The 13,864-nt window shown below is 41.5% G+C and overlaps 1 protein-coding gene across 10 annotated transcripts in view; it reads left to right on the top strand.

Annotated features, from left to right (window-relative positions):
- Positions 1-13,864, top strand: part of LOC136835009 (5'-3' exonuclease PLD3-like) — a 185,688-nt gene that overhangs the window by 47,212 nt on the left and 124,612 nt on the right. For all 10 annotated transcript variants that reach the window (XM_067098027.1, XM_067098031.1, XM_067098023.1 and 7 more), the window contains 5 exons: positions 1,951-2,073; positions 2,489-2,557; positions 3,335-3,466; positions 3,881-4,020; positions 5,408-5,573. In XM_067098027.1, the coding sequence (XP_066954128.1) occupies positions 1,951-2,073; positions 2,489-2,557; positions 3,335-3,466; positions 3,881-4,020; positions 5,408-5,573 (630 nt within the window). The remainder of the gene's footprint in view (positions 1-1,950; positions 2,074-2,488; positions 2,558-3,334; positions 3,467-3,880; positions 4,021-5,407; positions 5,574-13,864) is intronic.

The raw sequence follows: 13,864 nt of genomic DNA, 5'->3' as shown, positions 1-13,864 counted from the left end.
CCATGAGAATCTACTCCCTCTCTAAGATCGGACAAACATGTACGAACGATATTGAAAGAGAGGAAGAGATGGAACACTCAAAGACAAGGCAAAGAAAGGGATGGGAAACAGGGGTGGGAGCACCCCGGTCCCCTACTGTAGTCTCGAAAGGAATGACCGGATAAGGTCAGGTGACGAGAGAACAGCCAATCAATGCAGAGGGAGGGGTATAGGCTATGGCGAAAGAAAAGGCTAAATCTCGGCCTTGGTAAGATAACATATAATGAAAGCTAACCAAGGGTGGAGAGGGAGGAGGGGAAAGGCGATAGGCGAGAGAATGTGTTAGGAGGGGTAAAACATGAAGTGGAGAATAACCCAAGATGTGGCTCGGAAGGAGGAGGCAACACGAGGAACCTCGTTATTCCAGCTTAACTATTAGTAATGTAAAGACTAAACGGAAAGGCCGAAATAGGGAGAGGGAAAAGCGCCAGCCCCACTCACCAACCAATGCCACATAAAGGGAAGCCACCATGAATCCCCTTACACACAGAGCTCTCTCCTGGCCAGTAGAGGACCGCCAAGCCATAGCCTAGGCTAACCTTACCCAGCTGGGGACTGGGAAGGAAACCCAGGAGAAGTAACTACTCCACCAACTTACAGTAACTCTAGCTTCTAGGCAAAATGAAATGATCTAAATAATCATGTTTATGTAGAAAGGGGAGACCAAGCCTCACGCGATATGAGCGGAGGGAAAATGGCCAACCTTCCAGACAAAAATTTCTCAGATAATATCTGTAAATATCAAAGACATCCGTGCGCTTGGCATAAAATAAGCAATTTAAGCATAAACGTACCATCTCAAACAAAACATCCCAACCCTGGAGGAAGCAAGGTCCAAATTATAACGTGTATAACAAGGAATAAAGGCAGATAGGCCCGAGGGGGAAACTCGAAGCCTAAACGACAATAAAAGGGACTCCCCCAGAGAAGGGTAATAAAATATATATAAAACCCAATTGAATATATATATAATAATAAACAAAAGGGTATAAGGAAAGGGGGACGGGAGAAATGGTTTCAGGCCGAGCCGACATAAGGTCACATGGCGTCGGGCGGTGGGAATGAGACTGACAATAAATCCCCCTAATTATTTAACTAGGGGGAAATAAAACTTCTCAACCACCCAAATAAAACATAGAGATGGTACTCAACTTAGGTGATGAATCCAATGAAGATGCCATTGCTTGAAAAAACCAACAAAAGCGCACAGGAGGAGAATCACAACAACAGCGAACGCGTGCTAAAAGTGGAATGTGGGTGACGCCGGCTTGTTTACAGTCCGCGAGTGGTGCGGGGTATGTAACGGCACCGCACTCGGTAGGACTTTTGACATTGGGAAGGTTTACCCTTTCTCATACACGACTCCATACCATGGAGCTCGCACCGGGGGTAGTAACTCCGGCTTAGCTTTTTAGCTTTTCTCTGGTATATTTAGCAATAGCTTTACCTTGAAATAAGTGCTGAAAGGTTATTTCACCGGCTGACACAGGTCGAGAAACCCAGAAAAAGAAGTACAGTACATTTGTTTTGAGTAAATCTGGTGATAAAAAGAATGATTCCTTGCATTTGATAGAAAGGAAGCATTAACAATAATTGTTTTCGGCTCCATCCAGGTACAACCTACCCTTAATCAAAATTATCAGTTAATTAGTAGCAGGGTTTCTCAGGAAAAGGTCTTTTGTTTTTTAGCTCAAGTTGATTATGAGAAACACCTTAAAAGATATATTGCCTTCTGATTTTTCCCATTTATTATGATAAGTGTTCTTGAGTTAAATGTTAGGAAAAATTTTGCTACTCTTTTGAGACAAGGAAATATAGGATCATCAGAATCTTCTCACCACAGGTGACAATTTTGCTTACTGTGTTGTACTGTACTCCTATTTGTTGATATTGAAATGTTTTAATTCATAGGTTAGAAGTGTGGACTTTGATCGATTGATTGGAGGAGGGGTATTACATACCAAGATGTGGGTGGTTGATGGTAAACACATATACCTAGGCAGTGCAAACATGGATTGGCGATCTCTTACACAGGTATGGTATGCAGTGCTGATAGTTGTAGAAATGTTATGTCTATATATATTAAGAACCGGAAGTAGTAGTACTTCATCAATTTTAATGTAACTTTATTGATAGTATGTATAGCTATTTTTGTCTATGCATGCTAGTTTCATTGTACAGCAAATCTTACCATATTTTTCTTATTTTTTTATTATTTTCTTAGGTAATATTTAAAAACAGAGAAAATTATATCAAAATCCTTAGTTTTTTGCTTTTGTTCAAAGTTAGGCAATACCAGAACTTTATTAAATAAATATCGTTGATGGTGTGTAGGTAATTACTTTCACATATTTAAAATCACATCTAATTACAAAGATAATATAAAGATGCATCAGAGGGTGTATTCTCTCAAAGACAATAGTAACAATCGTACAATAATTTATTTCAGGTTAAAGAAGTTGGAATAGTTATCAACAATTGCCCTTGTCTGGCTTCAGATATGAGCAAGATTTTTGAGGTGAGACCAGTAAGGTTTGTTTTTTCATAACCCCTTCACTCAGCTATGCCTTTATTCAAGGTCTTCAAGTGTCCTTAGACATTGCAGTTATTTGTCTAACAAGCAAAGAAGATCAGTAATAACATGGCAAAGGAACCACCAGGAGAGTGAGGCACCCATTCATCAACTGTTTGCCTAATGAGTAGAGTTCCCCTGACTCTTTGCTTCACCACAGTATGACAGTGATGATGATTATTATCGGCCAAATTGCATCCTTGGTTGGAAGAGCAGAATGCTAGAAACCCAGAGAGTCCAGTGGGGAAAGCAGTACAATGTGGGAAAAGAAATACAGAAGTAAAGAATAAATGATATGAGAGGTACAACAAACACAAAAGTTAAAACAACCCAAGAAACTAAGATAACTGCCAAGCAGGAAGGTGGCATTCCCATAATAGACTTCACACGGGAACTTTGACTTTTGCAGTCAACAGGTCAACAGACTCTACGGTGAAAGATTGTAGTGTCTTAGGACATTTGAAGATCATGAATGTTGACATATATGAGGAATTTGTCTGCATGAAAAAATTCATTTTACTTACAAAAATGTCATTATTTCATCACTTATTATTTGCTTTACAAAAATAGATGTACAGGTGGTCATATGTAAAATATAAACTCCTTTTGAGTCCAGTGTGTTTTATATTCCTAGTTACACTGTAGTTGTTTAATTGCGATGCATAACTAAATTTGACGAAAATAGTTAAAAATTTCTTAAATCTCATTTTACAATTTTTACAGGTTTATTGGCAGTTGGGTGAGGAGGGATCCGTAATTCCGCCTTCTTGGCCACGCGATCTTCAAACAGATTTCAATATTGACAACCAGATGTCCATAGCTCTAAGCGGAACATTTGTCAACACATACCTCTCTGTAAGATGAATTTAATGTACTTGAAATACTGCTTAGATTTTTTCTTCATTGGATAAAATTGTTCCTTGCTCCATAGATGACAAATCTACTGCTGCAGTTTACTCATTGTATCTTCTGTCTTTCCATTCTGATTGGCAGACCTCTTGAGTATATAGAAGCATAGGGAATGTTTTGGTAGGGGAGATCCTGCCCAATTCTCAGCTGGGTTATCATTTTATCTTTTACTTTACAGAGTTATATTTTAATTTGCATATTGGGTGTTCATCTTTTATCATATATAGACTTAATAGCTTCCCAAGCATGATATTTGGACTCATGCTATAGGCTGGAATAAGTTTAGTAATATTATTTCTTAATACAGTACAGTATCCATTATTTCTGTCTTTACAACCACTGCTTTAAATTTCTTTGCAGAGTTCTCCACCTCCCTTTTGCCCACAGGGAAGAAGTAATGACATTGATGCTATCGTGGATGTGATAAATAAGGCTGAAAATTTTATCTATATAGCTGTTATGGACTACTTCCCTAGAATGTTATACTCAAAGAAAAAAACGTGAGTAGTACTTTGTAAAGTAGTACACTCTACTTAATCTCACATATGTACAGGCAACTCTTGCTATATAACTAATGATGAGTAATTTATTGCTTATTCTGTGCCAACAGAAGCTATATCTGATCCCTCTCTGACCATTCATGTGATCTGAGCAATTTTATTTCTGAATTGTACAGTTCTGCACTTTTGCGTTTTATTTGGCTAAAGATACTTCTATGGATGTTTTATACATCATCATCATTACAGTGACTATATACATATCTAAGAGTTGGGCTCCTGATAAGTTGATTCTTAAGTATATTGAAGAGTCTGTTTATTATTATAATTATTGCATTACAGTACAGTATAAGCAGGCAATCTCATCTGGAGATAGACAATAAAAACAAACCACCTCTTTATGGATTTGAACTTATGACATGTGATTTGCCAGGCCAACACTTGCAGTGAGTAGATAGTAAGGTGAAATATGCGTTGTAAGCAGGCAGTCTCACCTGGATGTAGATGATAAAGACAAACCTCTTCAGTGGGGATTAGCCAGGCTAACACTATCCAGTCAGCCACAGAAGAGATAAAAAGAATGAAACCAGATATACTATTTAATATATTTTGGAATCACAGTACCCCTCCTGTACCTATATATGTTACTTTACCCGTTCCCTGCCCCACCTGCAGTGAGTAGAATTTTTCAGTGTATCATTCTGACCCATAAGGGCAAACAATGACTAAAGAAGCAGATGCTTTCATGAGCAGTTGAGTATTCTTGACTAAATGATTCATATTTAAAATTTATGTCATGACTTGCTTGGTTTAGATAAACTGGTGGTTAAGTAAGCAGATATATAAATGTTTTGGACTGATGAGGACATGACTGAATTGTAAGTAGTATGTAGCATTTGTGCTGGTATGAAAGGAATGAAGAAGCTTGTCAAAGTAAATGTCTCACTGGGATTCTTGCAGTCAGGTATTTTCAATTTCTTTGTCAAGTTTTATATTACAGCGCTTACTGGCTCAGCAGTAGTTGTTTATGAAGGAAACTAGAAAATCATCAGTACTGCAAATGCATTAGTAGCAAATGGTGCCTCTAATACTTTTGACAATAAATTGTAGAACCTTACCCATTTAGTAACTAGTTGTAGTTCTTTTTGTTTCATGAGTAGAAAGCAGATGTAGCTATCTTTGAGTTCACTTGTACTCTAGTTAGTGTTCCACACACACTCTTTCCAATAACAAAACTTTACTTCATGGGCTGTGAGCAGAATACAGGCTGTTTTTCTCCTTTCTATCCAATGGAAAACCACCTATCATGAGTTGTTTAGGCGTTCCTTTTTGATCATCAAAGGCTTTTGATCTCCAATACTGTAGTGAATGTAAGCATTTTTTATTTTAGGTTTTGGCCTGTCATTGATGACTCTTTGCGAGTTGCAGCCTTGGAGCGAGGTGTTCGCATCCGTATCTTGGGTTCTCACTGGAATCATACAAGACCCGATATGATATACTACCTAAAGTCTTTACAGGACTTAACATCTGCTGCAACTGGAATGGATATAGAAACGGTGAGTGCCAAAAAATTTATGCATTATATTTTGACAGTTCATAAATATTTTATACAGTACAGTATAGATAAAACTTACCTTTCTGCTGCTCAATAACTTCAATAACTTTAAAATGGAAAAATCCATTGTTTGGAATGCCAGTTTGTAAATAGTACGAGCAATGTTTGATCTAGCATTCAAAAGTCTTATTGACAGCTGATTAAGATAATACTGTTTATAGTCTGTAGGCTAAGCATACACAGTAAATACCATTACCATGTTTGGACTATAGTAGTCAGGACACTAAAAATAAAAAGCCACTTGTGGCTGAATACCATGCCAGTCAGTTGATACTTCTTAGTAAACAGATTATGGTGGCTCTGTTTCACTAATTAAGAACATTGCTTTAAACCTCTGACAAATGAGGTAAAATTTTGCATTTTAGAAAACAGGACCTAGTATAAGGGGAAAAGCTTAGATGTTCCCTCTTATGAAAAATCACAGATACTATCTACATACAGATGCCTAAAGTGTCCTAACATTTCCCATACTTGAAGAGGCACATACAGTTGCCAAAAGTGTCTTAACATTTGGTGACATTCAATGTTTTAAATGGGTATCAAAGCAAGAAACAGGTAATTTAGATACCAAACACACACATGTACAGTCAGCACCTAACCCCACTCTCCATGCATGTAAGACCTGGGGGGAACAAGACAGATGGCTGCTGATGACTCAGCTGGTAGAACTATGTGTCTGCCTCCAAACTTTCCATCCCTAGCTTCCAAGGACAGTCAGATCACCTGCCAATGAAAATCTAACATGCCCTCAGTTGGGCTTGAATTCAGGACCAACTCAGTGAAAAATCACTAGTGATTTCAACGAGCTACAACAACCTTCATGAGGAGTTGCCAAAAAATCACCTAACTATGACACAGGTATATTTTAGCTTGGCAGGTGTTACTGCAGTCCAGAAAGATGGCGAGACTTTCCTCTTCAGTTCATCCAAACAGTGGCCAGAATATTACTGACAGAAAATGTTGCAAGGCAACCTTTACTGTGAAGAAAGGCCCAGAGAAGTTAAGAACTGGGTCACCAACTAAACAAAATGCAGTTGGTCAGTAGTTTTCTTAACTAATTTTTTCACATACTGTACTGTACAGACTAATTTCTTTATAACAGTATGCTGTAGCAGTTGCCTCCAGATGTGTCCCAAAAGAAGAGTCTCCACTTCCACCTGTCTGAGTATGCATCCAGGTTCCCAAGTGCTGTTAGTGGAGATAATTGATAATTTTTTGAGCAGTCTGAACCAGCTGCAGCTTAGAAGTGCTGGGAGGAGGGACAGTCTTTATTGCATAAAGTAATTGCATTGTATGTGACAGAAATAATTTTTATTGAAAAAATTTAATTCATTTCCACATACTGTACACCCCTTATTTTAAGTTAGCTTGAGTACCTTGTTACCAGAAAATTATTAGAGGACCTGGAACATGAAAGAGTGCTAGACTGAAGGGGCCTGGTGGATAGAAGATTAACACAGCAGGCATTTTGAGGCTAACAAAGAGTTACAGAATAAGCCATGCTAATGTAGTTATGAATTATACTGTTCTTCAATTGTGTGTGAAGGTACAGTAATTGTAGAAAAAAATGGTTACCACCATTAAGGGCAAAGCAGAAGATACCCCAAATAGCCACATTTAAAGATCAGAGGATGCATTATGCTGGGCCATGTCAGTACACATGGGTTACTCCGGTTGCATGTTAAGGTACAGTGAGGGAAATGATTCCTTTTACCCCCTGCGTTCACTAGACATGCTAAATGGCAACACCACTTTTGTTTATTTAGTAGAAACTGTTAAAAATATGAATGAATTCTCTGTCTCAAAGGCAAGCCTTATTGGTGGAGACGTTTCCTTGCCTGTTAGTATATATTCACTTGATTATTTCAAAAGAAACAAAATGACCTGGCATAGAAAAAAGTTTGCGAACAAACTATAGTGTGATTCATGGCTTTATACGTGATTTTTTATGATTATATGACGTATCAGAGGGAAATTACATAACATAATATCATCATACACCTGCGTTTGGCTCTTGAGACTGACATAGAAAATAGAGATGGAGGGACGGAGATGGGAGTGCGGGAAGAGGGAGGAGTTGTTTGTAAGGTAAGGACGATGAACTATCGAAGCATGTATAGCTTCGTTAATGATTTTTCTCCTAACTCCTAAACCTTTTGAAGCTAGGTCTGATTTCCCATTGAAACGGTAAATAATGTAGCTACAACGACTGAAAATATTGTGTTATACTTCTTTCAAACTTTATAATAAAAGTGTGGTTTTCTTATTCAATTTCTTAACAGTGGTTGCATTAGGATAAATTCAGTTATCAAATACCATAACCTTGACCAGTCCCGTTCAAATGTTTCTGAACACAATTAGCTACGTTAGAGTTCAAATATTTACATAGAATGTCAAATGAATGACTGGACATAAGGTTGCCTGTGATTGGCTGATTACAGCCAGCTATTTTCCTTTGAATATCATCAATTCTACGCTGAAAATTCTGTCAGATTTGTGTAATTCAGTCGAACAACGAACGAAAAGTAGTTCTATCTTGAACAGCCGATCGTTCTGTATATCGTTATCAGAAAAGAATCAAAACATTTTATGAGAATAAGGATGAATAAAATTATTGGAAATACTGAATTCCCAACAGATGCACAGGAGTTTGGATATGATACTAATGCAAGGACAGAGATATTTGAATTAATAAAAATTTCATGAAATGTATTGGCGATCCTGATAGGAATTCTATTTTTAGACATACTTTGTAGCAGTTGTCGGATAACATTTTTTAGAGCTCATTCGCTGTGGCCAAGAATATACTGTAGGATGTCTACCCAAGAAGAAAGGCCAAGAGATGTCGGCTAAGAACGACGTTTCCTTTCCACAGACTAGTTCCTCGTTGGGCAATTCGTTAGAGTTGTTGGCTAGCACTCTGCTAGGCTCGAGTTCGTGTCTCCGGCTGGCCAATGAAGAATTAGAGGAATTTGTTTCTGGTGATAGAAATTCATTTCTCTGTATAATGTGGTTTGGATTCCACAATAAGCTGTAGGTCCCATTGCTAGGTAACCAATTGGTTCTTAGCCATGTAAAATAAATCTAATCCTTCTGGCCAGCCCTAGGACAGCTGTTAATCAGCTCAGTGGTCTGGTTAAACTAAGGTATACTTAACTTTCCACCGACTGCTGCTGAGATCACTCGGACAACTTTTCATATGGAGTTATTGTTACTATTAACAATCTTATTATGCCACAGTTTCAATTGTGATTTATCAGCCACTTACAGTTGCTAAACACACTTTTACTTTCAAATTTATTCTTTATAGCATGGATGGTGGGATGTAGAATGCATATCTTTTTTGTTTACCATATACAAAAATTCTATAGTAGCCTATAATAAAATAAGCTTTGTCTATTTTCACTGTTACACGTAAATTTCATATGTCTTTAGTTCTAGGCTAAGACAAAATAAATAGCCTTTAAATATAAAAATCACAAATATATATATATATATATATATATATATATATATATATATATATATATATATATATATATATATATATATATATATATATATATATATATTACATATATATACATATATGTATACATATATATATATATATATATATATATATATATATATATATATATATATATATATATATATATATATATATATATATATATATATATATATATTATTATTATTATGATTAGCAAGAATTTGCTAGCAAATTGCCTCCCCCTCTTTTGTTGTTGTTGGTTGTGTTGTTGTTTCATTTACTGCCAGCCGCCCGATCGATAGACCATCTGTCTATCGACTTAGCACGGTCAGAATACAAGGGTTTAAAAGATTAAAAGCCACTCCTTTCCAAACAGATCTTTCTTCAAGGCAAAAGTGATCTCTGTCTGGTGGGTTTTCTTACAGGCAAAACTCCCCTGCAGACATCAGCTGAAGATGATTCAACACCCCCATATGTTGGAAGTGCCCCCTGCCCCATAGGAGAAGATAAAAGCAGAAACCACGAGGCCTCGCTCTCACACACGCGGGGTGGAAGTCAGGGAGTGAAGAAGGACCAAGCCACCTGCCCTTGGCAATGTCCTTAGCTAACCACGTGGCCCTTTCCAAAGTATACTTTCTCCTCGTGCCCTTCGACCGCAAGCCACGTGCTCGCTTTACCGTTGACCTGCCGGATGCCCCTCAAGAATCGCCCGGCCCTTCGTGAAATTCCCGCGCGTTGCCCTTCTTCGAGAAGTCCCCATCGCCGTTCCCTTGCATCCTGACACGTGGAAGAACTCGCCTTCGGAAATCGCAAGTCATCCACGGACCACTTTTCTACGTTGGAACCACACCTGTCTTACGGTAATGTGCCCTGGAAGACCGCCATTCAGTCACGCTTTGTCCTTGTAACATTTATTTGAAGTGAGCGCCATTAATCAACGAATCCCTTGTCTAATGTCCGTGCGCCTCTTGCATCGGCAGTATTAAGTCTTTATTACTCCATCGAAGTCCTTTGGCACCCTCAGTGCAGCTTCGAATTCATTATTCTTTTGTCTATTTTCATTACTGGCGTATAATGTGCATATCTCTCATTTCAGAGGGACCCTATTTCGTGGAAGCTTCTCGGACTGTGTCTGGAATCCCCCAGTTTCATTCAATTCCGTAGGAATCCCTTTCAGGATCAGAAATCTACTTGATTCGAGTTAGGTGTTAGGAAAGCGAAATTTAAACTCCGCTTATAGGGAAAATTACTAGGTCGGTTTACTGTTATCCTCTCAGACGACTGGGAAATTCCCCGGAATCCCAGACGGTCTATAAATATACGGGTTCATTCACACAGAATCTAAAAATACCCCCGGTGTTGGCCAGACATCCTGCACCCCCCCGCCCATGCCCGTGTGTGTAGCATTTTTTTTTCCCCTCCATTCATTTCTCAGCAAACATTTTTCTTTGGGTTTCCCGTTAGTAATTTCTAAGTCCTAAGGGACGAATCGTATTTCCAAGTCCTCAGAGACTCCGAAAATTCTACGTCGCACGTGGCGAGAATTCCTCCAAATTCCACAAATTCCAAGTCCTAAGTGACTCCTAAGATTCTACGTCGCACGTGGTGAGAATTCATCAACCAAAATTCCCAGTCCTCAGGGACTCTTAAAATTCTACGTCGCACGTGGCGAGAATTTCTCCAAATTCCAGTCCTCAGAGACTCCTAAAATTCTACGTCGCACGTGGCGAGAATTTCTCCAAATTCCAGTCCTCAGAGACTCATACTAAAATTCTACGTCGCACGTGGCGAGAATTTCTCCAAATTCCAGTCCTCCGAGACTCATACTAAAATTCTATGTCACACGTGGCGAGAATTTCTCCAAATTCCAGTCCTCCGAGACTCATACTAAAATTCTACGTCTGACGTGGCGAGAATTTCTCCAAATTCCATTCCTCCGAGACTCATACTAAAAATTCTCGCCGCACGTGGCAAGAATTTCTCCAAATTCCAGTCCTCAGAGACTCATACTAAAATTCTACGTCGCACGTGGCGAGAATTTCTCCAAATTCCAGTCCTCAGAAACTCATACTAAAATTCTACGTGAGACACGGGAGAATCTCTCATTCTTGCGGGAACCCAAAATTAAGTCCTTTTGAGACATTATATAGTGTAGTTCACACACATCTAAGCCCTTACGGGACTGATCATTCTAGTTCGTTAGAACAACTCCTTAACTTCACGCTACAGCCGGCCAAGTCCGAGCGTGACGTCTTCCGAGACACATATTAAAATTCATTCGCCAAGAACAACCACGTCTTTCCCAGACATATCAAATTTTAACAAAAGTCTCCTCAGACTTACTAATCAACTGTCTTATTCGGACAGATCCATTCTCCTGCAGTCTGAACAATTGAGTGTTTCAGATTCCTGCAATTGAGTCTTTTCAGACAACCTGAGTCTTTTCAGACCTACCATATAACCATTATTTCAAGATGGCTAATACCAGAGCCCAACAAAACGGGGATTTCAAATTCTACAACTCCGCTGGGAAGGACATGGGACTATCGGGGCAAGATCTGAGAACATGGGTTCAAGAGCGAGTGGACGATGCCAAGGCGGAGAGAGCAAGAGAACGTGAAGAGAGAGAGAGAGAAAGAATTGCCCAAGAGCAACGAGAAGCAAAAGAACGTGAGGAGAGAGAGAGAGAGAAAGAATTGCCCAAGAGCAGGAGAAGGAGAGAGAACGTGCAGAGAGAGAGAGAGAGAACGAACTGCCCAAGAACAACGAGAGGAGAGAGAACGAATTGCCCAAGAGCAACGAGAGGAGAGAGAACGTGAAGAGAGAGAGAGAGAACAGGAGAGAGAGAACAGAAGCTCAAGAACAACGAGAGGAGAGAGAACGTGAGGAGAGAGAGAGAGGAAGAATTGCCCAAGAGCAGGAGAGAGAGAACGCCCATGAGCTCCAGGTGCTAGAACGACAGCACGCCACCCGCCCGCCCCTGCCGCGGGAATGAGTGCCCTCAGCCAAGCTCACTCGTTCATGCCAAAATGGACAGAGTCCGAACCCGAAGTATGGCTTGAAAGGGCCGAACGAGTCCTGGAGTGCTGCGATCTCTCCCCGCGGAACTCTCCCTTCTTCTCACTAAATTCCTGGGCAGAAAGGCCCTCGTTGCCTACCACGCCCTTCCAGCAGACGATCGGGAAACTGGGAAGCCGTGACGCCAAGCAGTGACGAAGGCGCACGAGATTACCCCTGAGCAGTGGAGGAGACGTTGGAGAGAGCAGCCCAGAGAAGCAGGCCAGACTTGGTCCGATTGGGCGTACCATTCAGAGCGGGCATTAACAAAATGGCTCGATTCCGAAGGAGCCACAAGCGCCGCCGAGGTACTCAAACGGTTTAAATTCGAGCATTTCCTGCGCTACGCCCCTCCTGCCCTCGCCACTCATATAGTGGAAAAAGCCCCAGCAACACTCACCGAGTGTTGCCGAATAGCAGACATGTGGGAAACTCACCACCCTCAAGAAGGATCCATGGGGCGGAAGATAAAGCCCCCGTCCCTCCTCGGAGGTTCAAATCCCCACAAAAATGGGAACTCGGGCAAACCCCTAACTTGCCATTATTGCAAGAAAACGGGGCATTCCTCCGAACAGTGCCGGAACAAGAAACCGGCTCCTCTCTCTCCCGGAAAACCGCCCAATACCTCGCCTGCGCCCTCCACAGGGGCAGCGTGGAAAGATTTCAGCCAGACATTTTGCACGGCGTGCAAGGTTTATGGCCATTCTCCCGCATGGGCAAAATGCCCACGCAATAATAAATCAAATACTCCCACCGTCGCCTTGGCCGTCACAGATCCCACGTCATTAGGCCCTCCTGCCGAAGGGCCTGTATACGTGACCCCTCCACGAGGTAGCCACCCCGCGTGCCGAGTCACTGCTTTCGAGGACTCGGGCGCACAAATCTCCCTCATCCGAAGGGACAGAGTTCCCTACGGAGCTATCGTCAATAGACGAAAACTCGTCACGATCGAGGGAATAAATCAATTTAAAATGATACTCCTACGGTCCAACTGAGAGTCACAAGACCTCATGAATCCAAAATTTGCAATCTTGCAGTAGCAAGCCATCTCCCGGAGGCTATGACGTCATCCTGGGACAGGACTTTAAGTCCCCACCGAAATCACGACAATCTAGGGGTCCACATTCCCCGAATCATTCCGCGGGCGCGAGTAATCCTCCCCCGCTTCTCCCTCAGTCAAGACTGGCGCCCCCTGGGTACCAGGAGGACGTGCAGTCCCCACCAGTGCCACCTGAGTACGATGTACAGTGGCCCCCTCGATCGGTTCCCGATCCAATTCCAGTGCCCGGCCCTGCCTTAGTGCCAGTGCCAGGGCCCCAATCAGATCTCCCTTCCGGAGATGCCAAATTCCTGCCGGTGCCACTTGCATGCCCCGAGCAGGGCCAAGCTTCGTCCGTCCTGACCGACGAGCCCAAAAAACCTCTGATAGTGCCTGACTCTGCCCTAGCGCCAGCGCCAGAGCACTACCCCGATCTCCATTCACGGGATCCAACTCAGGACCCCCTCTCTTCCCCCGGCCTGGCACCGCTACCAGCATCGGTAAGAGAGACGGTTCCTCTCGACCACCGCGGAAGCTCACCTGCAGGTGCGGCCCGCAACCCGTGCCTGAGCTGGTCATCGTTACCTGCGAGCCGCTCACGCCACCCCCGACCGCCTCCTCTCTACCTCAGTCCGTCGCTGAC

Source organism: Macrobrachium rosenbergii, chromosome 54 (genome assembly GCF_040412425.1).
Source record: "Macrobrachium rosenbergii isolate ZJJX-2024 chromosome 54, ASM4041242v1, whole genome shotgun sequence".
Lineage (NCBI taxonomy): Eukaryota > Metazoa > Arthropoda > Malacostraca > Decapoda > Palaemonidae > Macrobrachium > Macrobrachium rosenbergii.
The sequence above is the reverse complement of the archived record's forward strand: the minus strand, read 5'-3'. Positions and strand labels throughout refer to the sequence as shown.